The 26,915-nt window shown below is 39.9% G+C and overlaps 1 protein-coding gene across 1 annotated transcript; it reads left to right on the top strand.

Annotated features, from left to right (window-relative positions):
* The first annotated feature begins 839 nt into the window (after nucleotides 1-839).
* Nucleotides 840-21,146, top strand: LOC135940396 (phospholipase B1, membrane-associated-like). Its single transcript, XM_065485265.1, has 8 exons — nucleotides 840-1,016; nucleotides 16,884-16,971; nucleotides 17,116-17,338; nucleotides 17,870-18,096; nucleotides 18,153-18,309; nucleotides 19,327-19,481; nucleotides 19,648-19,816; nucleotides 20,566-21,146. The coding sequence occupies exons 1-8, from the start codon at nucleotides 1,006-1,008 to the stop codon at nucleotides 20,736-20,738; spliced, it is 1,203 nt and encodes a 400-aa protein (XP_065341337.1). The 5' UTR covers nucleotides 840-1,005; the 3' UTR covers nucleotides 20,739-21,146.
* The last annotated feature ends 5,769 nt before the right edge of the window (nucleotides 21,147-26,915 follow it).

Below are 26,915 nucleotides of genomic sequence, written 5' to 3'. Positions count from 1 at the left end.
TTTTTCCAATTTGCGTGTTTTTTGATCAATTTTTAAGCGTTATTGCGATTATAAATTGATAGAAAAACTCTTTAGCTGCAAGTAGAGACCAAAGTTATCGGTTTCCGTACATCTGCAGATTTACCAAAGGTATTCTTATGGAAGAAAAAGGCGTTCAGCGATTTTTTTCAAACATTTCGAGAAAAAGAGGAAGTAGTGCGATTTATTTCCGATAAAATTGTTGAAAAAGGCCTCATGGCTTCAAACTATAATATATCTATAGATGAAGCTTTGGTGAAAAATGTTTTGAAATAAAATGAAGGTTAAAACAATAAGAAATGGGAAGGGGTCAACCTTCTAGCGAATTTTATAAAATGAAAAGGAGTTGAATCCAAGTATAATTTAAACGAGCATTTAAACTGCTAAGTAATGCAAGAAAAAAAACTGCAATGCAAATATTGCCATTATAAAACGGTAGACATTAACATGCAAATTGTATTGTTGGTACTTATAATACCTGTGAAAACAATTAGAGAGAGAGAGGAAATAATTTGGCGTGGAAAACAAGATTGCTGACAGGATTAGCGCGAAAAAATCCTCAAAAAATTCGCACAACGTGTTATGTGAGAGTTAATTACTCAGTACAAGAAGCGAAGCGGCGGGTTTATCTTCCGGTGCGTGAGGCGCGCAGCGCACGTAGCTCAATCTAGAGGGATCCCCCTCCCGACCGGCCGGCCGGCCGGACCAGCCAGCAGGAGCGGTGATCCTGACCTTGCTCTGGAAGAACCGGAGGAGGTGGCGGGTTGGCGGGCGGGCGGCGACCGCGGCCAACGCAGGCCCGACGCAGAGCGGCAGCGAGTAGTCGCAGTTGACGATCGACGACGGCCGCCCGAGGAGCAGCAGCCTGTTGGGCCCTGCTTTGCCGCTAAGAGTCGCGCAGCCTCTTAGCAAGCTAGCTCAGTCAGCGCCGGCCGAGAACTACACGCCAACCACCCCAAAACTACCCCTGCAAATACACACGTCGCCATGGCTTCGCTGTAAGTTGGAAATTTTATTTAATTTTTTATTTCTTTAATTAAAATAAAATGTCTTTTAATTTACATGAAATCATAAAGAAAATATTTCGGCGTTAATTTAAAAAGGTAAAGGGTTGAAAGAAACATTATAATTTAATTACCAATTTAAAAAAAAAATGAAAAACATTCCGATTGAAGTGCAGATTTCTCTCACAATCGTTTAATTTTTTTAAATTAAATAGAAGTCTCGTTTAAATTAAACTGGCCATTTTCATATTTCGTCAGCCTTGACGGCTTAAAATTAAGGAGAAGTCATTGAGTGCAACAAGCGATCGATAGCGCCGCATAACTATAATTGTGCCGGCGTCTATTTGAACAATGGGATAAGCGTAATTAATCGCAAGTTTCGGCGTTGACCTTGGCCACGCTTGACCTGTCACAGCGGCCACCTTTGTTCCAAAGAGAAAAATTCGGTAATGGAACAAAGCAAGGGAATGCGATCGCAGATTGTGGACAAAAATTTAACCATGCTTCCTCTTCTGGACGTCCGCCTTGCATGCAAATGATAAGCATTTTTGGCATTCTATCAAAAAGTGTTCGAATTTTAGGAAAAAATTCAATAAATTGTGAAATAAATCGTTAAGCTCGCAAATTTAAACGGAAATCTGGCAAATTTATAGATCTTTTACTCCGATGGCCGGGTTGCGATCTGTTTAGAAGCTGCGCAGAAAATTTTTGCGCATCTTAAGCATGCGCAGTCTGTTAAAATCGCTTCTTAATCTCACAGGAAGGCTTAATCTCATCACTGCGCATGCGTTACCCAAATTTAAACCTTCTGCGCAGTCGTAATTCCCACCGGGGTCCGGATAGCGATCTGTGTTGGTTCCCGCCGGTCAGAATTAAATATGGCGTCAAAATAATGGAAGCCAATCAGGAGACAGTGCAGTGGCCAATCAGAAGCGTCGAAAAAGGGGCGTGCCAACCTAATAATTTAATTCCCGCGTATTTTGTTACATTTATCCATTGGCCTGATGTGCCATCTAACGGTCCATTCGCTAATTAACGGCTAATCAGCTGTTACTAAAGAAACAACAACAAAATATTCGTTGCGCTGACGGCATTTTCATGTTAATTTTCCAAGCTAATTTCATTTTACGTTTTTCTATAGTTAAAAAAAACAACCATAGGATTTTTACAAATTTCCCGAAGAGCCTTTGAAGCACTTTAAAAAATAACATCATCCACAGAACAAAGAATCATAAAATATATTTTCAAAACAAAAAAAAAACGGCTGGAGAACATTAACAAAGGTAAAAAGACAGAAGCATTTAATTCGTCACCGATAAAGGAGCGCGCCGCGAGAACCCTGACCCTGGCTCTGGGCGAGCATGCCATAGAGGCGAACTAGGTCGCACCTATACCTTTAAGGAGCGCGCAAATCGATACTTATGCATTGTGCGTGCGCGTGAACTCTGTAATGTCATAACTCGAAAATATGTATTCGTCTGAATCAGATATACCGAAGGGATTGTCGAAGGGAAATTTCCAACGAATCACTGATTATGTATGCTCTCGAACGGACACCAAGGTTCGGAAAAAGAAATTTCTCACTCAGCAGCAGGATGTATTATTGCTGCAAAGTCTATGAGTAATGTCGACCTCACTCGCTGAATTTGATTTTGAAACTTATGAAAGTGTAAAGATCCTTCGTAAAAGAGAAAAAGGCACTAATTGGTTTAAAAAATTAAAACAGCTTTAATTTCAAGCAAAAAATAAATAGTATTTAATTTTCCATTATTTTCAGAACAAAAACCTTTCGGTCCGTTCGACTTTCGAGACTGTATTTACGTTCGGTTTAAATGCGAGCCTTGGGTGTGATGCGCATTGTCAAACAATACTTTCTCAAGCGCGAGCTGCTTTATTTTAGTCCTAAAGTGCGCTGCTGCGGCGAGTGTGTGGCATTGAGAGCGCGATGCGCGCCTGCGATGACCAATATATAATATATTATATTTGTTTCGCCTTATATAACGTCTGATTCGCTGCCAGCTGTCCAGCCGTCCATACAAATTATTTGTGTGTGTGTACTCTCCCTCCCGCCGATCATTCATTCACTGAAGGCTGAAACCGCAATTAATTTATATAGAGCTTCTTTCGTAATTTTTTTACTTGAACTAAATTAATTGTATTGAATTGAATTCAATAAGTTTTAAATCAAATGAACGTTAGTCTGTTCATTGTAAACTAAAATAATTTTCAGGTCCGCAAACCGGTCACATTCCTTAAACAAGAAGGCTGTACAGGTTTGACAATGATATACACGAAACAGGCTCGTAGCCTTTTAAAGAATTGTAATTATAATTCATTCAGTTTGGCACACTTAACTTCCGTGACCGCCCTAATTCATTGCACGAATTAAATGAGCTTCATCAATCACCAACAAAATTATTTGCGGGACATTGTTGAATTTTACGATTGTTGAAATTTTTTATTGATCATAAATTGAACGCTTTTTCTATAGAAATTTTCACCAGCACCTTAATTTGGATATTTATTGTTTCCTGTCTTCCTGAATTGCTTCCAATTTTTGGAAATAAATGCGTTAAATTATTAACAGCATTTTATTTGCTGGAAATTAGCGAAATTAGAATGAAATTATTATTGTTATTTTTTTAAAATTAAAACAAGGTCACTTTTGTTTTTCAATAAGTTTTAAAGTACAGAATTAGCAAAAAAACTTACTTTTGTAATCGTAAAAAAATGTTTTTACTGAAAAACTGTTAAAAAAATCCAAAAAATGCACTTATGTGTTAGTTTAAAGTGGATCGATAGAGGACGAGAATTAAATATTATTTCAATTGTTGGAGCAATAGTAAAATAAGACCTTTTGCTACAGAAAAAATTAAAAAATTTCTAATTTTCTCAGAAATTTCCAGCGCTTAACCGAATTTTCTTGGCAGATTTCAATTCCTCTCGTCGAAATCTGCATGAAAACCTTTTAAAGAAACTCTTTCTTGTGAAATAAAATAAGATTTCAAGTAAGGAGACAGTCCTCGCCATTTGCAGCACTTTTCTCAAAAATTTTCCTTGCTTATTAGCTTAATTTTGGCTTCAACTGATTCCTAAGGGATGATTTCATGCAGTGGCAACAAGAATTTTTCAGTGTTTTGAGCACGAATCCACTTTAAAGACGATTTATACGTTTTTGGACTGTTTTGGCCAATTTTTCATGGTCTAAATATCACATTCCTATTCATAATTTAAAAATTTGACAAACTATTTCCTATCGGGGAAATATCCTTGGGTAAATTACAGGATCATTAACTCCGAAACCTCTCTATTAACGAGGATACAGCAAAACGTCAATCAGCACGTGTGTGATACCCGCAGGAATGAGTCTCACCTTTTGAAAATCCGCATCACCTACTCGTGCGATTTGTTATTGAGAAAGGATGAATGAACAGCAGCAGCACGCGTCACCGCGATTGAACACAGCCGCCGAGAGGCGCGGTATAATTAAATCGAAATGATCGCGGTTGTAAAACACACACACACTAATATATAATTACTCGCGGTGGGTTTCAAGTTCACGCGGCCGCGCGTCCACGCGAGGAGAGACGTCAACGCACGGAAGCTGAAGGATGAATTTTTGTGTTCGCTCGCGTGCGCTCCGACCCGCCAGTCATGCCGCTTAATTCGCGATTAAACCTTTTTGCTAGCGGCACGCGGGATGCGTCGCCGCGCCACTCGAGGACGAGCACCTATATATCTAGTACTCGAAGGGTGCGAAATATATTTATGCTCCATGACTCTGCTCCTTCCGCGTTCGACGCCGCCGCCGATAATTAGCCGTTGAATGAAATGAAATAAGAAAAATTGCAACGCGCTGCTTTGAATTGCTTGCAATTGCAACAGGATACGCCACGCCGGCAGCTGAAATAATGATGGAACCTTGGATAGGTCCATGAATTTGCAGAATTTTCAAGTCAATATGAATTAATTCCATTAAATTTCGTCTTTGACGCAGTTTCTGAGCCCACCAATCGATTCCTGAGGGTCGAATTAGGTTAAGTGGATGTTTTTTCCGTTAAAAAAGTGCAGCGCGACGTGCGAATGTTTTTTCCCGCCAAATCAAATGAATGCGAGAGTTGCGCATGCGTGAGAGCTGGCTGGATGTGACAAAGAAGTCATTCGTACAGCTGCGGTCTCTGCAAGTGCTCAAACCAGCTCTCACGCATGCGCACTTCTCGCATGTTGTTTTGGCGGGAAAAAAACATTCGTACGTCACGCTGGACTTTTTAAACGGAAAAAACGTCCACTATACCTAATTCGACCCTCAGGAATCGATTAGTGGGCTCAGAAACTTCGTCAAAGACAGTCTTGCGCATTTTAGAGATACACTGTTGCCAAATTTCACAGAAAATGAGCTCAATGAACTACTTGCAATAGTAAAAACAATGCTGAATTTTCTTAATTTCTGATCTGTAGAGCTCTACTTTAATTTATTGTTTGTTTTTAAAGTATCACGGAAGTTATAAGATATGCCGAAAGCATCAATGGGTTGTGGCCAACCGATTGTTTTCGTCTAAACATTTATTTTTCTACCGCAGTTGCGGCCTTGCATCTTTTCATATCCGCGCCTTGTTTGCAAAAGACTCGACGCGCGTGCGTCTCTGTTTCCTGAGGCAGTTCGCACTAAACCATTAAACGTTTCTAGCCATTATAATAGCCAAAAATGAGACTCCCAACCTTCTCATTCATTTCTGGTAGACAGATTTCGCAGAATAGTTTAGTGATTATTTTATTGAGGGAAAAAACGGCAACATTATTTCAATTGAGACTAATTTAAATTAGGATTTTAATTTTAGAAGGTATTTTTGCCAGGTAAAGACTGGGCAATTAAATTGAATTAATTTATGGAAGAATAATTGAATGAATTTTATTATTTAAAAAAAAAATCTCGTAAAAAATCAATGATTTTTAAAATTAATGCTCGCCAAACCTTTTAATTTACCTAAAAATTTAAACGGCAACCATAGGGAAATATTAATCTTTTTCCTCGATTTTCTAGTAAAGTTTTAGGAAAGAATTTCTTTTAATATGCGTTATTGAAATCTATGACCTATCACAATCCTCCGTATATTTTTTTAGTTGGCTCAACGTTTTAACGACCTAATAAAAAATGAAACGTTTTATGGCTCAGCTGATTGTGACTGCAGTAGTCTCTTCTAGTTTTATATTTATGTTTGCTGACAGTGAGCGCGCGTGAGAATTAATGTAATGCTTTCACTTTCCTTGGCGCAGCTCAAGTTCAAAATCGGCGCCTAGGCCGCGGCACAAGCGAGGGAATAAGAATTTTTCGGGTGCGCGCGGCGGTCAAGCAGAAAACTAGACGTATTCAAGCTTTAATTTATTATATGCATTTTCCCAGTTGGGCCCTTGTGCTGCAGCCGAGGTCGCCTCCGTTTATTAGCACGGCTGCGTGTTGATCAAGGAAATTGCAATTATCAACGCAACTAATTTGCCGCGCCGATCACAATCAATTATCGGCCGTGAGAACTAAAACAGCCAACCAACCACCCAAACAGCCAATTTGACGCACACTTACGCATTAACCACATACTAAAAAATGTCCAGCATTGGCTTTGAACAAACTTTTTGCGCACGTTTTAATTCTTGCCAGATTTCGATTCCAACAGCGTGTGAAACCATTTAGGGAAACTCTTTATTGGGAAATAAGTTCGGATTTCAAGTATGGGGAAACGGAGAGTCAAATCCCTCAAATGGTTTAGATACCAGACTTTATTGTTTTGCCTCGAGGTTGAACTGGAATTACATAAGAATTCAGTCAAGAAAAATGTCAATAATGCGTATTACAAATAAGAATTTCAGAAATTTATAAAAGTAAAATTCAACTAAAATTGTAAAGTAATAAAACATAAATTACACATTAAAATACAATAGGTAAATATAATATTATTAACATCACAGCAATAAAATGTAAATTGATTAAAACAAATCTTACCCCGGTAAACGGGTCGGGTCAGTTATGAGGCGAGAACAATATCAATTACACCAGGAATATTACAGGCAAGGTCAGCGTACTGCAAATTAATAAATAGTCATTTGGTATTTGAACTTTAACTCACTGCGTACGAAGTTTAAGATATTATTTAAGTTTTCTTACGGGCGTGTGATGAGCACTGAGTTTCACTGGCCTTGCGAGCGTTAACACGTAGCTGCTTAACGCTCGGCTGATATATTGGGAATAATCACTTTATCACAAAACTAGCAGTGCGCATGGGCGCACAGGTGAACTTCAGGGTAAAGGTTAACACCATTAGGTGGAGGCACTACACTAGCCCCGGGGTGGATGACTGGAAGTCTACGTAGGTTTACCAAATCGATCAGGAAGTTTGATGGTTCGACCAAATCTAGTCTTCGTCGCTGGTTGTCGAACAACAGGGGCTTCAATGCGAACAGTTTTGCGAATAGATACTTTTGGTTCAGATGCTTTTGGTTGCCTAATTGATGGAGGAGGTCGAGCTGCAGGGGCCGAAGGGCCAGGTTGAGGCTCAACTGGAGGTTGCGTTACAGACTGAGGTGCTGGCTGCGCGGACAGCGGCGCAGCAGGTTGAGGTGCAGTGGGTTGCGGCAAGACAGGCGGCGGTGCGGCGGGTTGCGGCACGTCATTTCTTCTTGCAGGCACTTCAACCCAAGGCGTTTCAGGTCTTTCGCGTGGCAAAATTGCTTCTGAAAATGCTGGTTTCAAGCGATCTATTGAGACAGTTTTGCTATGGCCTTTAAACTCGATGGTGAAAGTCTTCTCTCCATGTTCGAGCACACGGTGCGGGCCAGAATACTGCGGCGTGAGCGGTGCACGTTGCTCACATCTCAACAGAACATGTGTTGCTTTTGCTAAATCAGGGTGCACAAAGAACTTCTTATTGGAACTGTGCCACACAGGTTGTGGGCAAAATTGTTTAAGGTGACTTTGCAGGCGTAACAGTATTTCAGTTGGAGTAAGCTGGGATTCAGGTGGAGTGAAATATTCACCTGGCAACCTGATGGATTCTCCATACACTATTTGTGCGGAAGAAAAACCTAAATCTTCCTTCAAAGCAGAACGCAAACCCAGCAGAACAGGCGAAAGGGCTGCAGACCAAGTAGTCGCATGGCACGTCAGCGCGGCTTTCAGGGTGCGATGGAAGCGTTCAATCATTCCATTTGCTTGAGGGTGATATGCGTTAGTGTGTTTGATTTTGATACCTGCTTTTGTGGCGAAAGAGTGGAAGGTTTGCGAGGTGAATTGTCTGCCCTGATCGCAGACAAGTGTCGTCGGCAGACCAAATCTGCTAATCCATCCATCCTTTATTGCTCGAATAACTGCTTCGCTGGTAATAGTTGACAGTGGGACAACTTCTGGCCATCTTGAAAATCGGTCAATCATAGTGAGGCAGTAGCGAAAACCTTCAGAGAGCGGTAGCGGACCAATAAGGTCAATGTGCACGATAGAAAAACGGTCTGAAGTAATAGGAAACGAACGTAGTGGAGCTTGAGTGTGCTTCGTAACCTTTGACTTCTGGCATTCAAGGCAATTTCTTGCGAAGGTGAGACAATCCTTCTTCATTTTGGGCCAAACAAACCTTTCTGCAACCAAGCGTGTAGAGGCCTTGCCACCAGGGTGTGCAAGGTTATGTAGACCATCAAATGCGGGTTTTCTAAATTTCAGCGGCAGGAAAGGGCGAGGTGTTTTCGTTGAAGTGTCACACCAAATTTGGTCTTCAGAATTTTCAACGGGAAACAACTTCAGCTTCAAAGAGCTTGATGGGCCGAGATACTGCTTCAGTTCATTATCGTCCTTCTGTGCGCGTGCAATAGCTTCATGAGAGAGTGCGGCAGGAGCAGAGACAGCGTCAACACGCGATAGCGCATCTGCGACGATATTTGCTTTTCCAGGGACGTATCTAATATCTGTACAGAATTCCCCAATAAATTGCAAATGCCTGATTTGGCGAGGTGTGCAATCTGTTCTATTCTTCGAAAATGCAGAAGTAAGAGACTTTTGATCCGTGTAAATCACAAATTGTCGTCCTTCAAGGAGGTAGCGGAATTTCTTCACAGCATCGTAAATGGCGAGCAGCTCTCGATCATAAGGTGCGTAGTTCTTCTCTGTAGTAGATAGTTTTCGACTATGAAATCCAAGGGGCTCCCAAATATCATTCACGCACTGTTGGACGACGGCGCCTAAGGCGATGTCTGATGCATCAGTCACCAGCGCAAGCGGTGCGTCGTCTTTTGGATGTGCAAGGCACGCTGCGCTGGCTAACTCGACTTTACTTGCTTCAAAAGCGGTTTTAGCAGTTTCATTCCAAGTTAGCGGTTCCTTTTTGCGTTTCTTACCGGCAAGCAGTGCGTTTAGAGGTGCGAGAGTTGCAGCAATTTTCGGTACAAAGCGCCGATAATAGTTTAGCATGCCGAGAAACCTAGCCAATTTGTCGGCGGTCGCAGGAAGAGGAAATTCTCTGATTGCGGCGACACGCTCTGGAAGTGGAGTAATTCCTTTACTGTCCACTCGGTAACCAAGGAATTCAATAGAATTTGCGCCAAGCACACACTTCCTCGGATTGAGGACTAGACCGTGCTCGTCAAGGCGCTTGAGCACCTTTCTCAGGTGATCTTCATGCTCAGCAGCGGACGATGAAGAAATCAATATGTCATCAATATAGCAGAAGACAAAGGTCATATCGTCGAAGATCTGATCCATCAACCTCTGGAACGTCGCAGGAGCGTTCTTCAACCCAAAGGGCATGTAGGGATACAAGAATAGACCAAACGGAGTCGTTACAGCGGTCTTTTCCACGTCAGCGGGTGCAACAGGAACTTGAAGGTATGCACGTGACAGATCAAGCTTCGAAAAGATGGTACAACCAGAGAGTGCAGCAGTACAATCATAGATGTATTTCATGGGATATCTGTCACTTACGGTTCTCGAATTGAGTTTTCTGTAATCACCGACAGGGCGCCACGAACCGTCCTTTTTCGGCACTAAATGCAAAGCGGAGGCCCAGGGGCTGGTACCTCTTATCACGTCTCCTTTTTCCTCCATTTTTCGAAAGAGTTCCTTAGCTATTTTTAGCTTGTCAGCAGGTAATCGGCGGCATCGCTCAAATGAAGGTGGACCAGGTGTCGTCACAATTTGGTGGGAAGTAGAGTGCTTTACGGGGCGCCGAACCTTTGGATCGCGCAACAACTCAGGAAATTCCTTAAGCACTAGGAGACATTTATTGGAAGTCTCAACAACTTTAATTGTAGGTTGATTATCTACTCGGCAGGTTCCCTTGGCCGTCAAACCAGTGGTTTTGTCAACAAGGGTTCCGTTGTCAAGGTGTACAGCAAGGTGGAAATGCACCAAGAAGTCAGCTCCTAAAATGGGAGTGTTTACGTCTGCGATGAGAAAGCACCATTGAAATTCTCGGCGCAGTTGCAGAGAAAGGGTTAGCGTGACAAATCCATACGTGTGGATAACGTTGTCATTAGCGGCAGTAAGTTTAAAATCAGTTTTCTTATGTACGCCAGGCACAAGAGAGCGCGGGATTATACAAAGGTCAGCACCTGTGTCCACGAGGTACGTGAAGGTCGTGATGGGATCAGTTAGAAATAAGCGGCATGAGCTATGGTTGCAGACAACAGCCGCGGAGTTGTGCTGCTCTTCTAGTTTCCCGGAGTTGGCTGGACAGCGTCGGCTTTAGGAAAATGCCGGCAACCTTCTTGGCATTGGCGAGCGCGAGCACCAAAACGATCGTGGTAGAAACAAAGTGAGGAGTCATTTGGCGCATTTTCCTGAGATTGCGAGCGGCGCGGGCGCGATTTACTTCTGCTGAATCGCCGACCGCGGTTGTTATCACCCTTTTTCGGCTGTCTACCGCGGGTGTCATCGACCTGACTCAGGTTGAATGCCTCTGTCATTGTTTTCATTGCTGCTTCCAGGGCGGCAAAACGCTGCTCGTAGTTCATGGCAGGGCGCAGCGCTGCAGGAGGAGCAGGCGCTGACGCAGCTGCTACTATGGCACGGGCGTCATTCACTTCTTGCGGTGGCTGATACTGATATAAAACATCAGCCTTTCTCGCAGCTTCGTCTATGTCCGGCTCGACTACAAGGACGTGACGCCATTCAGCTGGCATCGCGTCACGCCAAACTGCAAGCAAATCGGTTTTGAAGATAGGGTTTGCCAAGGTAGTTTCATCTGCGATGGTCCGGAGACGATTCAAAAATTCGGTTGGCTTCATGGAACCTAAAGGAATAGCCTTCATCCGTTTTCGGAGCGCGTCATAATCCTTTGGTCGGAGGTTTTCCAAAATCGCTGCCTTCAACTTAGTATAAGGTGTTTCCTCTGGCGGTCTGCGTACGAGATTCCCAGCTGCTTCTGGTAATTCGTCGAAAGGGACTGCACTTGCAAGCGTCAGGAACTTATCCAGTTCATCTTCCACTTTGTGTTGGCGGAACCTCCCTTCCAGGACCGCAAAGAATTTATCAGCGTGGTTGGTAGAGTATTCCGGTGGTTTGAAAAATCCTTTGGAGGATTGGGCTGGTATTTCGTCTGGCATCCTTTCAATTGTCACGTCGGGCTGCACCAAATATGGGGAAACGGAGAGTCAAATCCCTCAAATGGTTTAGATACCAGACTTTATTGTTTTGCCTCGAGGTTGAACTGGAATTACATAAGAATTCAGTCAAGAAAAATGTCAATAATGCGTATTACAAATAAGAATTTCAGAAATTTATAAAAGTAAAATTCAACTAAAATTGTAAAGTAATAAAACATAAATTACACATTAAAATACAATAGGTAAATATAATATTATTAACATCACAGCAATAAAATGTAAATTGATTAAAACAAATCTTACCCCGGTAAACGGGTCGGGTCAGTTATGAGGCGAGAACAATATCAATTACACCAGGAATATTACAGGCAAGGTCAGCGTACTGCAAATTAATAAATAGTCATTTGGTATTTGAACTTTAACTCACTGCGTACGAAGTTTAAGATATTATTTAAGTTTTCTTACGGGCGTGTGATGAGCACTGAGTTTCACTGGCCTTGCGAGCGTTAACACGTAGCTGCTTAACGCTCGGCTGATATATTGGGAATAATCACTTTATCACAAAACTAGCAGTGCGCATGGGCGCACAGGTGAACTTCAGGGTAAAGGTTAACACCATTAGGTGGAGGCACTACACAAGTAAGGAGACACTCCTCACCATTTTCTACCACTTTTCTCAAAAATTTACGCGGCTACTTAGCTCAATTTTGGCTTCAACTGACTTGATGCATTTTCCAGAATTTTGAGCATCAATCAAAACTATGGTGCATGGCCACGATTTGTATTTTTTGTAGATGAAGTGTCGACGGGAAAGGCGCATAGCAAACCCTGAGATTTATGGACAGGGCCAGTTGGACCTTTATTCCAAAGGCATAAATAAATAAATAATAATAAGAGCTGAGACAACAATGCTGATTTTTCCGCTGGAATTTGGCGCAAATAAAGAGGAACGACCCCGGTCTATACGTATGTGTGTGTGCAATGCAACTCGACTGTTTGGCATGTGAAAAGAAGCGCTGACTCAGCGCTCCATTGATTGTGATCCCGAGAGTCAAGAGCAAGAGAGCAGACAGAAATATTATATTTGTTTTGCTGATTGGCGCGCGCACAACAAAGCGGCCGACGCGACGTGTGCCGCGCAGCAACACGGGAGCACATTTTTTTCGTTCGTGTCGTTTTTTTCGACACACGCTTAGCCTTGCTTGTCAAATTTAAGAACGCTTCATTTGTTTGACAGAGTTAAACAGGCAAATCATTCGAGTACTTAAATAAAAGATCTATCGAGTTCGCTTTATTTACAATTTCTAAATTGCATTGATTGATTTTTAAAAATTGGTTTTATAAATTATTAAAATTAATTAGTAATGCAATAAAAGAAAAATTCATATTTCTAGAGGTTGATTCGTCTGATTTTATCCGTCATTTCTGCCCTCGATTATTATTTCGTCTTTGCGGCACTGCTCTTATTCTCCTTCCCTTTCTTTATTTCCAAATTTTTTCATTTCAAAATATGAAACAAACCAAACACTTTCTTAAAAATCTTCCTACGCTCGAAATATTAACAGAAATTGGTAATTAAAAAACAATTGGTTTTATTTCTCAAATTAACTAAATCAGACGAAAATTAGGAATTTGTCAAGTAGTAACAAAAATTTGCATTCTCATCATCCAATTTGGAAAACGAGCATATAAAAGAAGACTTTATATATGTATAAAGTTTAACGACCAGCTAACAACCATAAAAAGTTGCACTTATTTTTACGGGAGTTTCTTATGCGTAGGCTGCAGTGCAGACACAACGAAAAAAAACAAGCATGAGTCATACATACGCTGCGGATACTAAAAACGTGCTAATTATATTTTAAAAGTCAAGTGATGTGTGAAATGAGTTAACACTTATGCTTAAACGAGACGTGTTTAAATAATAACTATATTTTAGTAGTCTCTTTTCTGCTTTTGTTAATAAAATTTCAATATCTTCTAAAATAAAAAATTCGCTCAACGACATTTTTCCCTACCGTAAGTAAGAAATGTGGTGAATGCGACGCGTAAATCGCTATTAATTCTGCTAAAAATGTTGGTTCGGTCTCTTCTTGCAGCTAACGAGTTGTTCTATTGATTTATAATCGCAGAAATAAATTAACAGTTGGTTTAATTGCGAATGAAATCACGGAAATCGTAGAAAGCAGCAAGAATTCTTGGCTCAACAAATCCTCGACGCTGATTGGCTGCACGCAACGCAAAATTTGGAACCACGACAGCGTGCAGCCAATCAGCGTCGAGGATTCTTCAAGCAAACAATTTTTAATGCAACCTCCGATTTTTGCGTTTTCAAACACATCACGTGACACTTCAAAATTTTGGTTTTCGGGTCTCAGCTCGGGCCCTATGGGTCAGGGGTGGTTGATTTAGGCACCGTTCGACGCGCCTCGGTGGGACGCATCCCACCGTGTTCGGTTTTGAACAATTGGGACGTTTTTCAAATTTCTACGACTTTTTAAATGTGTGAATTTTGGAAAAGATGTTATTTTTGTTAAAATTCAACGGGTTGAGGGATTTCGACTCACGAGGTCTCATATGAAAGGTCTTGCCAAGCCCTACCACTTGAACTGCCCTGATGACCTTCCTCAGGGTAAGGCACCCTGAGATCGGTTCCGGGGACACTTTTTGTGGTTTTTCCGGCGCCGCCGATTTCACAAAAACTCTTTAAAATTTCCTTCTCTGTTTAGAAGTGCTTAAAACACCAAGAAGAATGCATTATCTAATTAGGACTTATTTTTAACTGAAGGATATGAAGCAGAAATAATTGTGTTTACCTAATTAACTCGTAGAAACAGTGGGTAATGGCCAATGAGGAAATCAACGGTGCGTGTCCAAGCCGCCAATTATGTGATTTAAACTAGAAGTATATCCGAAAATTATAGCCGCAACTGGATCGTAAGAATGCTATCAATCGTCAGCAAGTTGTGGTTTTTGCACCAAATTGTGCTAACGCCCGGCGTGGAAAAAGGAAATGCGCGAGTCCGGGCGGCCTTGTTGGCTTGGATCTTGAGGTCGTCAACTGCTCCAGCGTATTTATAACGACGGCAGATGCGTTTTATACTCACAACACGCCATTTGCATAATCAAATCACTTCCTGTATATCAAATAACGAAAACAAATACCTCTCCAAATTATAGGGCATCAATTCAAAGGTTGCGATGGTCATTTCCCTTTTTATTTTTGGTGACCATGCATCAAACAAAATAAATAATGCGTCAGGAGAGCGACAAAATTGTTTGGAATCTTCTAGAAGATTAATATAATATCAATAAAGATTTTGCCAAATGAAAAATCAATTGCGTCAGCGCGGCATCACTTAAAAACTGAACAATAAATGTAGAAATGATGCCAAGGCGAAGGGCTGCTCGGCTGCAATAATTTTCGTGTTCCTCTCACGATTCGATTTGCAACGAGCAAAATATTAATTAACTCTTTGAAACTGCATCACTCGCTCCGCGAGTGTCTCGAGTGCGTCTCGCCATTTTTCCTCTCCAATTCATTCGAATTCGCCAAGGCTGTCACTCGATTTCTGTCTAGTCATACCTTTTATTCGCGGTGGCACTGTGCCACGAGTGCAAATAAAATTAAAAATTATATATTACGCATTTTAATGCTTCCAAAGCTGCTGCTGGACGAGACGGAACCATTTTTTTTGCTCGATATGCAAATATTTGAGGATGAGACAAAATGCTGATGGCATCCTCGCATAATTATCTTAATAATGATCTCTTCTTTAAACATAACGTCATTTTAAAGACGGAAATTACAATGAGAGACTGAAAATTAAAGCAATTTAGGGAATTATCTAATTTATTTTCCTCTATTTAGATTTACTTTACAAACAAAATTTCTCTTTGGTATTTTTAGATAGAGTAATGACCAAATTTCACGGGAAAAAAGAGGAAACTGGTAAATTTAACAAAATTTACTACAAAAATCAATCTTTTATCAGTTTTGGAATATTTTGGATACTATAAAACCACAGTATCTCATTTCTCCGTGGTTTAATCTAAAAAATAAGGTGTGTTCTGGATTTCTCTCGCTTAGCCCTATCGAATTAACACTAAATTATATGTCCTAGGTCAAGGTAAAAGGTCACCAATGTCAATTTTAGTTTCTAATTAAAATATTTGAAATTATTTCAGGATATTGAAAATTTGAAAATTGGTTTAAAAGTTGTCCCATGACATTTCTGAACTTGTGTCAAAATTTCAGAGCCGCGATCCTTCTAGTTTTCAAGAAATTCTCCTTCGAACCCAAAAAGACACAAATTTTTTAACTTTTTCGTGTTTTGCGAATATTGCCAGCTCCAAATCTTAGGTTCTAACCATCAGAATTGCGAAAACTACCTATCGTTAGACTCATCTAAACCTCCCCTGACCAACTGAAGGGGTTGTTCACCCTCCAAAATTTATTTAAATCAACGCAACCCCTTTGAAAAATGAAAAAATTAATTTTTTTCTCTTTTCTTATTTAATTTTTAGCAGGGGTTGGAAAGGGACGGGGGTAAGCACCCCTAAACCCTTTAGCTGGTCAAGGGAGGTTGATAAAAGTCCAATGATGAGTAGTTTTTACAATTCTGATGGTTAGAACCGGAGATTTTGAATTTAAAATGTTTAAAAATACGAATTATCCGTTTTTTTAATTTTTTTTTGCTATTTTAACCATCAAAATTGCAAAAACTACCCTTAATTTGACTCGTCTCAACCTCCCCTGAACAGCAGCTAAATTTGTCCTCCGACCCGTGCCATTTCATCAAATTAATTCCTTTCAAAAATCGTTTTAAACTCTTTAGAAGAGACTGATTTATTAAATTAATTCTGTTATACGTGGCTAAATTATTATAATTAATTTGTATCCTCCTAGACAACATCGCTATAAAGAGCTAGAAATTGCAGAAAATAAATAAATAACCAATTGTATGAAGCGATGGGGCCAAAGATTTCAGCACCTGCGTCCAATTGCGACGCTATCTGCGGTGCTTCCGGTGCGCGCGGTCGAGTCATGATCGTTATCCAATAATTTTGCAAACGAAACGCCACTATTAGGTGAAACTGAATTGCGGTGGCGAGGGCAGCCGCTCTCGCAAAAACTAGTGGCCCTTCGCGAAAACAAAAACTTTCCTCGCCCGCGTTACGTTTGCGTTTGCGAGTGCGGCAGTCGGTCGGGCGCCGCGCTCGTCTTTGCTGCGTCGAAATAATGATGACCAGAGTTTGACCAAAATGCCGTCCTGTCCGCAGAATGCTGTCGCCGAAGGTGCTGCTGCTGCGCACGCTGGTCCTCGTCACTGCTGCCCACGCCCTCTTCGTACCATACCTCGACATCAAGGTAGAAATTAATTATTTTCTTTTTTTTTGTTAAGATGATGAAACAATATTAATATTTTTTAATTATACTGGAGAACTAATAATTGAAATATTAATATTGACAAAAAATGCAATGCAACAAAAAAATAAAATCGACGTTTTACAGAATGAAAAGCAAGCTGTGATTCCTGGCAGTGTGCCTTTCCCGTGCGCCAAAGGTGCAGGCGAGCGTTCGAAGGAGCGGCCAAGCTCAGTCCACCAGCTGCGGCCAGGAGACATCGACGTGGTGGCCACCATCGGGGACAGCCTCTCGGCGGCCACTGGAGCCGTCGCCAGGACCTTCTATGATGTGCTCACCATAGACAACAGAGGCATGTCTTGGAACGGAGGTAAAAAAATAATAATTATTGGGAATTTTGTAAAAATAGTTAGAGTTAAAATAAATTGATTAATAAGGAGCCTAAAATGATCTACATTAAATTTCCAACAACTTTGCCACGTTGACAAACTTCCTAGGTCAAAGGTCAAGGTCACTAACATTTAACTAAAGATTTCAAGAAATTATAGAATATCGAAGGAAACAAAAATATTTATTTTCGAGATAGCCAAAATGTGCCTTATTTAATGAGAAAAAACATATAAAAAAATGGTGATTTGGTTTGCCCGCGTTTTTGAGAAATTAGAATTTAAATTTCGAAAAACGAGTTTTTAAACCCCAAAATTATATTCAAATTACCAAAAACACTATTTTCACGCATTTTTCAGCATCATTTAAGTATCTAATTGAATAGCAATGCATTTTTAGGGGGGTTGAAACCAACCCTCATCCCCAGGGGGTGAATTTTTCCTTATTTCCAAAATGAGTGTATTTTAATTTCCTTAAAATCGCTTAAATAAAGGCGTCTTGTGTGTGATTTTAGGTGGTCAGGGCAACTGGCGGCAGTACCTGACGCTGCCCAACATCCTGAAGGAGTACAACTCGAACCTGACGGGCTACTCGCTCGGCGACGGCCTCTCGCAGACGCCGAACGCGCGCTTCAACGTGGCTGTGAACGGCGCCATGGACCAGGACCTGCCCTTCGAGGCCGTCGAGCTGGTCCGGCGGATGCGAGCGGACCGAAAGATCGACTTCCAAAACAGCTGGAAGGTATAGCTTTTATTTATTTTCCCGAAAAAAGAGCATTGCTTGAATTTGAATTTCAGCTAATCACTGTGTGGATCGGCACGAACGATCTTTGCAGCGACTACTGCTACAACCCAAGCCAAGGCGCCGACACGCACATGAAAAATCTGCAGAAGACGCTCGACTATCTGTATGAACACGTGCCAAAGGCGTTTGTCAACCTCGTCTCTGCTCCTTGTAAGTCTGTTATTAATTATTCTTAAGAGGATTATTATTTGCACGCCTTGGGAATAGATCCGTCTAGGCGGCCAAATTGACCAATAGACTTTAAATTTGTGCGATGGCGCACTGGTCATGCGACCTGAGGAAGGTCGGTTACAAGCAAGCATGAAAAATCATCGCTGAGTATCGCGAAATGTGCACGAATCACGAATGTAAAGAAGAAGCAAGAAAAACCGGTCTGGGAGCGGATCTCAGGTCGGGGTACCCTGAAAAAGGTTGTAAGAGTAACTCAGGACAATGCTCCTGTCCAAGACGTGTCTGATGAGGGGTCGTGGGCGACGATCGGAGGAACGGGTGAATTTTAATCAAAATTAAACCAATTTAAGGAAATTTCGACTTTTTTGAAAAATTGGCAGAAAGAAATTCGTTAAAATTCGAAAAATGGTTCGATTTTGGAAAACCGCACACGGGCGGACGCGCCCTACCAAGGGGCATCGATTGGTACTCAAATCAGAACCATTGGGCCCACAGGACCCCGCCTGGGCCCCGAAAACCAAAATTTGAAATGTCCCAAATCGCGTTTTTTTCAACTTAAAAAATTATTAACTCGGCTCCTGTGGGTCGCAGAGTAAAAAACTAAATTTAATCAGACTCGCCGTAAAATTCTGCGTCTTTTAGGACCATTTTCCGCCGCCATCACCACCATTTTGAATTTTTTCTGATTTTTGGGTCTATTTTCAGAGTTAAAAAATTAGTTTTGACGCAGGGAACCTAATATAAGAGTCGTCCCTAGGTCGGACAAGACCATAAAAACTCGAACCCTGTCAAAAAATGCATTTTTGTAAAGCGGAAATTCCAGTTTCCTTATTTTGATCTTCCTGCTTATCTATTGTAACCTCTTTTGCACGCTTTTGTGGCTTGCTAGCCGCAAAGCACTTGCACTTCCTGCCCTAAAAATCCAATATATCCGACCCAAATGTGCGTTTTAAACAAATAAAAAATACAAACACGTGCAAAAAATTCTTTTTGCAGACATCCCAAGCTACGCCAAGATGCGCGACTTGCCGAACCTGTGTCTCTCCATTCTGCCGATTGTGTGTTCTTGTCTCTTCGGCGGCAACGAAGCCGAAAAGCTCCGAAATGTTACGCTGATGACGAGACAGTTTCAAAGAGTCGAACAAATGCTGGTAAGTGAGGTTATTTACTCTTTAAAAACGTGACATAATGTTTGCTCATCATGGCGGCGACCAAAAATTCTCGTCGGCCTTTTGATAAACGAGAAGACAAAACCAGTTTTCTGTTGAGTTAGCCAAATGTACAAGGTTTGAAGATTAATGCCAACGTAATTTATAGGTGGAGAGTAAAAGGTACGACGGGCGAGATGACTTTGCGCTCGAATTCCAGCCAACTTATCAAGACATCCTTTTCCCGTCCGTGAGGCTAAACAACGGCTTGTTGACCACGGATTACTCCTACCTCGCCGTCGACTGTTTCCACTTCTCGCAAAAGCTTCATGCCGTCGGTACGACATGGTTTTTTTAAAATAACGGCCCCTATATAAAAATTTTTCCGGGAATTCTGAGTCGAGTTTATTTATTTTCCCGCTCTTTGTGAACCTTCTTTTATAATTTTCCTAAAAATCACGCCCCCAATTCGAGATTGCCACGAGTTCTCTCAGTAAAATCGTTAAATTTTTTTCGTGCCACGCCTCCTTTTCCGTTCTCCGGATAACCACGCCCTCCATTCCAAAATTCCATCGATTTTTCTCTCAATTTTACGATTACACCAAGCTTTGCAACACGTGCCACGCCTCCTTCTCAAAAATTCCTAGGAACCACGCCCACATTTACCGAATTTAGTTGAATATCGTCTTTGACGAAGTTTCTGAGCACACCAATCGATTCCTGATGGTCGAATTAGGTAAATTAGATGTTTTTTTCCGTTAAAAAAGTCCAGCGCAACGTGCGAATTTTTTTTCCCGCCAAAACAAAATGAACGTATTTTCGAGTAGTGCGCATGCGTGAGAGCTGGTTTGAGCACTTGCAGAGAGACCGCCTGTACGAATGACTTCTTTGTCAAGCTCTGACGCATGCGCAGTTCTCGCATTCATATTCTTTTGGCGGGAAAAAAGTTCGCACGTCGCGCTGCACTTTTTTAATGGAAAAAACGTCAATTTCGCCTAATTCGAACCTCAGGAATCGAATGGTGGGCTCAGAAACTTCGTCAGAGTAAGCGTTTCACCTTTATTACTTATTTATTAATTTTTTTCAGCGGCCAACACCCTTTGGAACAACCTTTTCGAGCCGCCGTGGGCGAAAAGCACGACGTGGAAGCCGCTGTTCAAGAAGTTCTTGTGTCCGTCCTCAGAAAAACCTTACTTGGTCACGAGGCAAAACTCGAAATCTTGGAAACCGAAAAAAATGACCAGACGCCTGGGCAGATGACCAAAGTTTGGCGATAGTTTTTGAGATGTACAACTGATTTTTATTTAATGAGGAATGGGTGCTCAGGGAATGACCTTTCTACTATTGCCATTTTCTTGTACATGTTGAACCGCATCTCTTGCCATTTTGTCGATTGACCCGACGCAATAAAGGTCGCTGCTCACCTGCGTGTGTAGAGAGAGGCTCGGCGCCCTCCTTTCCAGGTGCTCTCATCCCTGACGCGAGAGCAGGTCTCTCCAGTCTTAAGATAAGCGTGCGCCGAGGAACAATGGGCACGAACGCCTCTCCAAACTCCGTGTTTAACCTATTTATTGAGTGTCTATGTTGTTTATTATTTTGTGATATAAAATATTGTAGTAAATACTCGATTATCAAGGGTTGAATAAAAAAATACAAATATATTTATCATCTGAATGCATTTTTAATTTATTAAATTCTATTTTGATTTATTTTTAAGACAGATTACTAAATTGTCTAAATTGAGGACAGTATTTTTATGATTTTTTTCTTTAAATGCTGCTCTTTGGCCGATCAACGTTATTATTATGACTATAAATTTGGCTTTTTTCCTAGATTTTTGTTTAAATCATAAAATCTGATTTTTAAAACAAACAGCTTCAATGGTTTAAATCTTCAAGATGCAATTATTTTATCATTATTACAGCAGGGCTCTTAAAAATGCCAAGAAAATGTGCTCAAGCGCTGGAAATTTTAGATAATATTGGAAAAATTTGAATGTAAACTATATTTTTATTATTGCAAATTGTTGAAAAACAATTACAATAATTTTAAAATGGCGCCCTGTATTTATATCCACTTTAAGACTCGCATCATGTAGGCAAACGTATGCAACCTTCGCAGCTGTCGTGCCGAGCAGGTTGCAGAATCCCTAAATAAAAAGGTAGTTGTATTAAATTGAAAGAACAAAAGTACTCTTATTTGATTACTTTTTATCCACTATGAAATATGTCGATTTTTATTTAAAAATTTTCCTAATTTAAAGGCAATTCATTCCATCGTTCGTAGGAATAAAATTAATTTCTTTAAAGATGTGACAAATAGGGCGGGTTAAAACTATAGAAAAGGGATCGAGGAAAGTTGAAATGTGTTACCAAAACCTTTTCGCTCTTCATTTCTTAATTATTGAAAAGCTCTTCCAAATAATTAAAATTTCGCTACTTGTGTCCTGGTTCAGTTAATCAAATGAAACACGAGCGCACTCATTGCAATAGCAGAAATATATATTGATTATTTGAATACATGTATATCAATCTTCGTCTGCGTAGATTTCGTGAACTACAAGAGTGGTAACGCAGAAGACCGTGTCAGACAGTCATCTCTTGGAGGCAAGTGATTTATTCAATCTGTCTTTTGCGATTAAATTGCTAATTCAATTTCAAACCAATTTATAGGCTTGCATGGAGAGCAGAAGAAATTCTTCTTAGACTTCGTTGCGTTCGTCGAATTGAAGATTTGCGTCGAGGTGATATCATTAGACATCAACGACATTGTGCATCTGTGTCGAGTTAGAAATTACTTGGACGCATTTTATTTGGACCGATCGTAGATCGAGAGTGGTGTTTCGAATTGTTATCGCAGCTTGCGGGAAATGGCGACAATTCTGTTGGCCGCAGATGAAGATTGAGGAAATCATAACTCATGTACCCGAATAATTAACATGTGTCTTTTATTCTAATGAGGACCTGCGTAGTTTTCGTGAAATACGTGAAGTTTGATGCGTGCTTGGAACGCGAACAATTTGACATCAGGATCTTGAACGTATGTATTCCATCGTAAATCACTTGGACGTTTGGGAGGATCATAGAAAAAAAGTGTGTGTTTCCATTTGATCCTTATTATATCAAATGGAAAACTCACTCTTTCTCTAGGATGCTCTCATACGTGCATGTGACCTCCAATGCAACGCATAAGGTCATGGTACTCACGTCAAATTGTTCCAGTTTCAAGCACGCTTCAAAATGCACTTATTCACGAAAAGTACGCAAGACTTCGTTACAATAAAAGACGCACATTAATTATTCAAATACGTGCATTACGGCTTCCTCAATCTTCATCTGCGGCCAACAGAATTGTCGCCATATTTCCCGCAAGCTGCCATAACAATTCGAAACAACACACATGATCATCGATCGGTCCAAATAAAATGTCCAAGTAATTTCTAACGCCACACAGATGCACATGTCATTGAGGTCGAATTTTGTCACCTCCACGCAAATCTTTAATTCCACGAAAGCAATGAAGTCTATGGAGACTTTTTTCCCGTCTCCAGGCAAGCCTATAAATATGTTTGGAATTGAATTAGCAATTTAATCGCAAAGGAAGATTGAATAAACCACTTGCATCCAAGAGATGAATGTCTGACAAGGTCTGTTCCGTTGACGGCAAGGTTCATGGCACCGGTTTCCGAAGTGTGTACATGGGATTGTCTGAGAACAAAAACAAAATCAGTTATATTATGGTTTCTACGACAAGATGAAACGCTTTTAATGGGAATTTAGATCGTTTTGGACTGTTTTTCTCTTCCTGCTGGAGATTTCACCAGTTGCATAAACTGATGGCGCCACCGTAGACTTTCGATTTTAAGGCACTTCCGCTGCGATTTCAGACTCTGGCTAGCTACTGTGCATTCTTCAGTTAATTTGCTAATTTTTGACGTTCTGAAAACCAAAATCGGTTCAGCCAATCGCCGTAGAGTCGTGAAAAACTATTTTTTGAAATAAAAAAATTTTCCAACGTTTCTACGGCAAATGGCTGAACCAATTTTGGTTTTCAGCACGTCAAAAAAAAGCAAATTAATTGAAGAATACTAATTAGCTAGATTGAGTCTGAAATGCCTTAAAACCGCTTAAAACAAAATTTTTAAGAAAGTCTGTGGTTGCGCCATCTGTTGGCGGCTTCAATAACTAAGGGTTTATGCAACTGGTCAGTTGCGACAAAATAAAAAAATATATAAATTGGCTTGTTCAAAATTCATTTAAAATCGGGAGGAAAATAAATATAAAATTGTAGCTAAAAATTTGACAAAACTAGAAACCGCCTACAAATAGGTTTAACGTATTAAAAAATATTAATTCACGCTCAGCGATATAGAAAATTGAAAAATCATTTTACCTTTCGTATCTTTTGTACAAAGTAGCGGCGGTTCGCAAGCGCAGCCCTCCTGCTGGACTGAATGGTTGAATAGTCAGGCTGGGTTCTGCTCTTGGCCGGACTGCTCTCCCTGGGAACACTTATTTCTTAAAATCATTTTTTTTCTTCGAGAAAAAATTACCCATATATTCGATGTTAGCAGGGAGAATAGTCCGACAAGAAGCAGAACCCAGCCGACTTTTCGTGCTTCTAAAGGGCTTTTGATGGGAGTGCGTGCGAGCGTGTGTTTGTCGATCCACCTTCTGAACGTTCAATGCAAAGTTGGCGTTTTTAAACGTGCTTCAAATAACGCAGCAGAAGAGCTGATTACGAGTTATCAGTCTCAAAATGTTTATCCAAAAGATGCATTTGTTATTGAAAAGAAAACGAAGTCACTCAAACGAAATTTACTGTTGCCATTTTTCCGAGTACGCTTCTATTTAAAGACAAACATTGGTTTGACACGAAGAAAAATTTAAATTAAACACGAGTTGAGAGACTGATTGTTTTTACAAAAAAAGAGAAATAAATGTCTGCTAGAGGAAAACCACATAAAAATATTGTTGAAAGCTATTAAATTTGTTAGAAAAGGCAATAAAACCGTACGTGACGCACCATCACCGGAATTTCTGCATTGTATTTTTTTTAATAAAAAAATATTTCTTTACGGCTTGGTTAGCAGTAGATCGTCTTTAGTGACTCTTATAAATTATAGATTTATTTGTTGTTCTCAATAATCACACCAATTGTGTTGTAATTAAAAGCTCCTTCGTCTAGAAAACAATTTGCAAAACATAGGATTTCCCTAAATTCTATTGCATTTTGACGAATGGAGAACGTTTTTAATGAATAGTAAAATTCCCTCACTGGAGATTAACTGAGAAATATCGAATTAATTTTAAATTCCCGCATCGGAAATCGATTTTATTTACTTCAGTTTGTTTATATAATCATTTTAGACACGTTCCTGTCGAGAAAATCGTGTAAACTAGTTCCCGTGATTTTTAATTGCGACCCTGAGTGCCTGAAATATTTAATTAATTAAATTCCCGCATCGTAAATCGATTTTATTTACTTCAGTTTGTTAAAATAATCATTTTAGACACGTTCCTGTCGAGAAAATCGTGTAAACTAGTTCCCGTCATTTTAAATTGCAACCCTGAGTGCCTGAAATATTTAATTAATTAAATTCCCGCATCGGAAATCGATTTTATTTACTTCAGTTTGTTTAAATAATCATTTTAGACACGTTCCTGTCGAGAAAATCGTGTAAACTAGTTCCCGTGATTTTTAATTCCGACCCTGAGTACCTGAAATACCGAATTAATTAAATTCCCGCATCGTAAATCGATTTTATCTATTTCAGTTTGTTTAAATAATCATTTTAGACACGTTCCTGTCGAGAAAATCGCGTAAACTAGTTCCCGTGATTTTTAATTCCGACCCTGAGTGCCTGAAATATTTAATTAATTAAATTCCCGCACCGTAAATCGATTTTATTTACTTAAGTTTGTTTAAATAATCATTTTAGACACGTTCCTGTCGAGAAAATCGTGTAAACTAGTTCCCGTGATTTTTAATTGCGACCCTGAGTGCCTGAAATATTTAATTAATTAAATTCCCGCATCGTAAATCGATTTTATTTACTTCAGTTTGTTAAAATAATCATTTTAGACACGTTCCTGTCGAGAAAATCGTGTAAACTAGTTCCCGTCATTTTAAATTGCAACCCTGAGTGCCTGAAATATTTAATTAATTAAATTCCCGCATCGGAAATCGATTTTATTTACTTCAGTTTGTTTAAATAATCATTTTAGACACGTTCCTGTCGAGAAAATCGTGTAAACTAGTTCCCGTGATTTTTAATTCCGACCCTGAGTACCTGAAATACCGAATTAATTAAATTCCCGCATCGTAAATCGATTTTATCTATTTCAGTTTGTTTAAATAATCATTTTAGACACGTTCCTGTCGAGAAAATCGTGTAAACTAGTTCCCGTGATTTTTAATTCCGACCCTGAGTACCTGAAATACCGAATTAATTAAATTCCCGCATCGTAAATCGATTTTATCTACTTCAGTTTGTTTAAATAATTATTTTAGACACATTCCATTCGAGAAAATCGTGTAAACTAGTTCCCGTGATTTTTAATTCCGACCCTGAGTGCCTGAAATATTTAATTAATTAAATTCCCGCATCGTAAATCGATTTTATTTACTTCAGTTTGTTTAAATAATCATTTTAGACACGTTCCTGTCGAGAAAATCGCGTAAACTAGTTCCCGTGATTTTTAATTCCGACCCTGAGTGCCTGAAATATTTAATTAATTAAATTCCCGCACCGTAAATCGATTTTATTTACTTAAGTTTGTTTAAATAATCATTTTAGACACGTTCCTGTCGAGAAAATCGTGTAAACTAGTTCCCGTGATTTTTAATTCCGACCCTGAGTACCTGAAATACCGAATTAATTAAATTCCCGCATCGTAAATCGATTTTATTTACTTCAGTTTGTTAAAATAATCATTTTAGACACGTTCCTGTCGAGAAAATCGTGTAAACTAGTTCCCGTCATTTTAAATTGCGACCCTGAGTGCCTGAAATATTTAATTAATTAAATTCCCGCATCGGAAATCGATTTTATTAACTTCAGTTTGTTTAAATAATCATTTTAGACACGTTCCTGTCGAGAAAATCGTGTAAACTAGTTCCCGTGATTTTTAATTGCGACCCTGAGTGCCTGAAATATTTAATTAATTAAATTCCCGCACCGTAAATCGATTTTATTTACTTCAGTTTGTTTATATAATCATTTTAGACACGTTCCTGTCGAGAAAATCGTGTAAACTAGTTCCCGTGATTTTTAATTCCGACCCTGAGTACCTGAAATACCGAATTAATTAAATTCCCGCATCGTAAATCGATTTTATCTATTTCAGTTTGTTTAAATAATCATTTTAGACACGTTCCTGTCGAGAAAATCGTGTAAACTAGTTCCCGTGATTTTTAATTCCGACCCTGAGTACC

The sequence above is a fragment of the Cloeon dipterum genome, chromosome 3 (genome assembly GCF_949628265.1).
Source record: "Cloeon dipterum chromosome 3, ieCloDipt1.1, whole genome shotgun sequence".
In the NCBI taxonomy this organism is placed as follows: Eukaryota; Metazoa; Arthropoda; class Insecta; order Ephemeroptera; family Baetidae; genus Cloeon; species Cloeon dipterum.
Note: the sequence above shows the minus strand (reverse complement) of the source record. Positions and strands in the feature narration are given on the sequence as shown.

What these genes read in the sequence shown, in the direction of transcription:
- LOC135940396 (XM_065485265.1), top strand. An exon ending in TACCATACCTCGACATCAAG is followed by an intron (nt 16,972 to 17,115) that starts GTAGAAATTAAT and finishes GACGTTTTACAG; the next exon opens with AATGAAAAGCAAGCTGTGAT. An exon ending in AAAGAGTCGAACAAATGCTG is followed by an intron (nt 19,482 to 19,647) that starts GTAAGTGAGGTT and finishes CGTAATTTATAG; the next exon opens with GTGGAGAGTAAAAGGTACGA.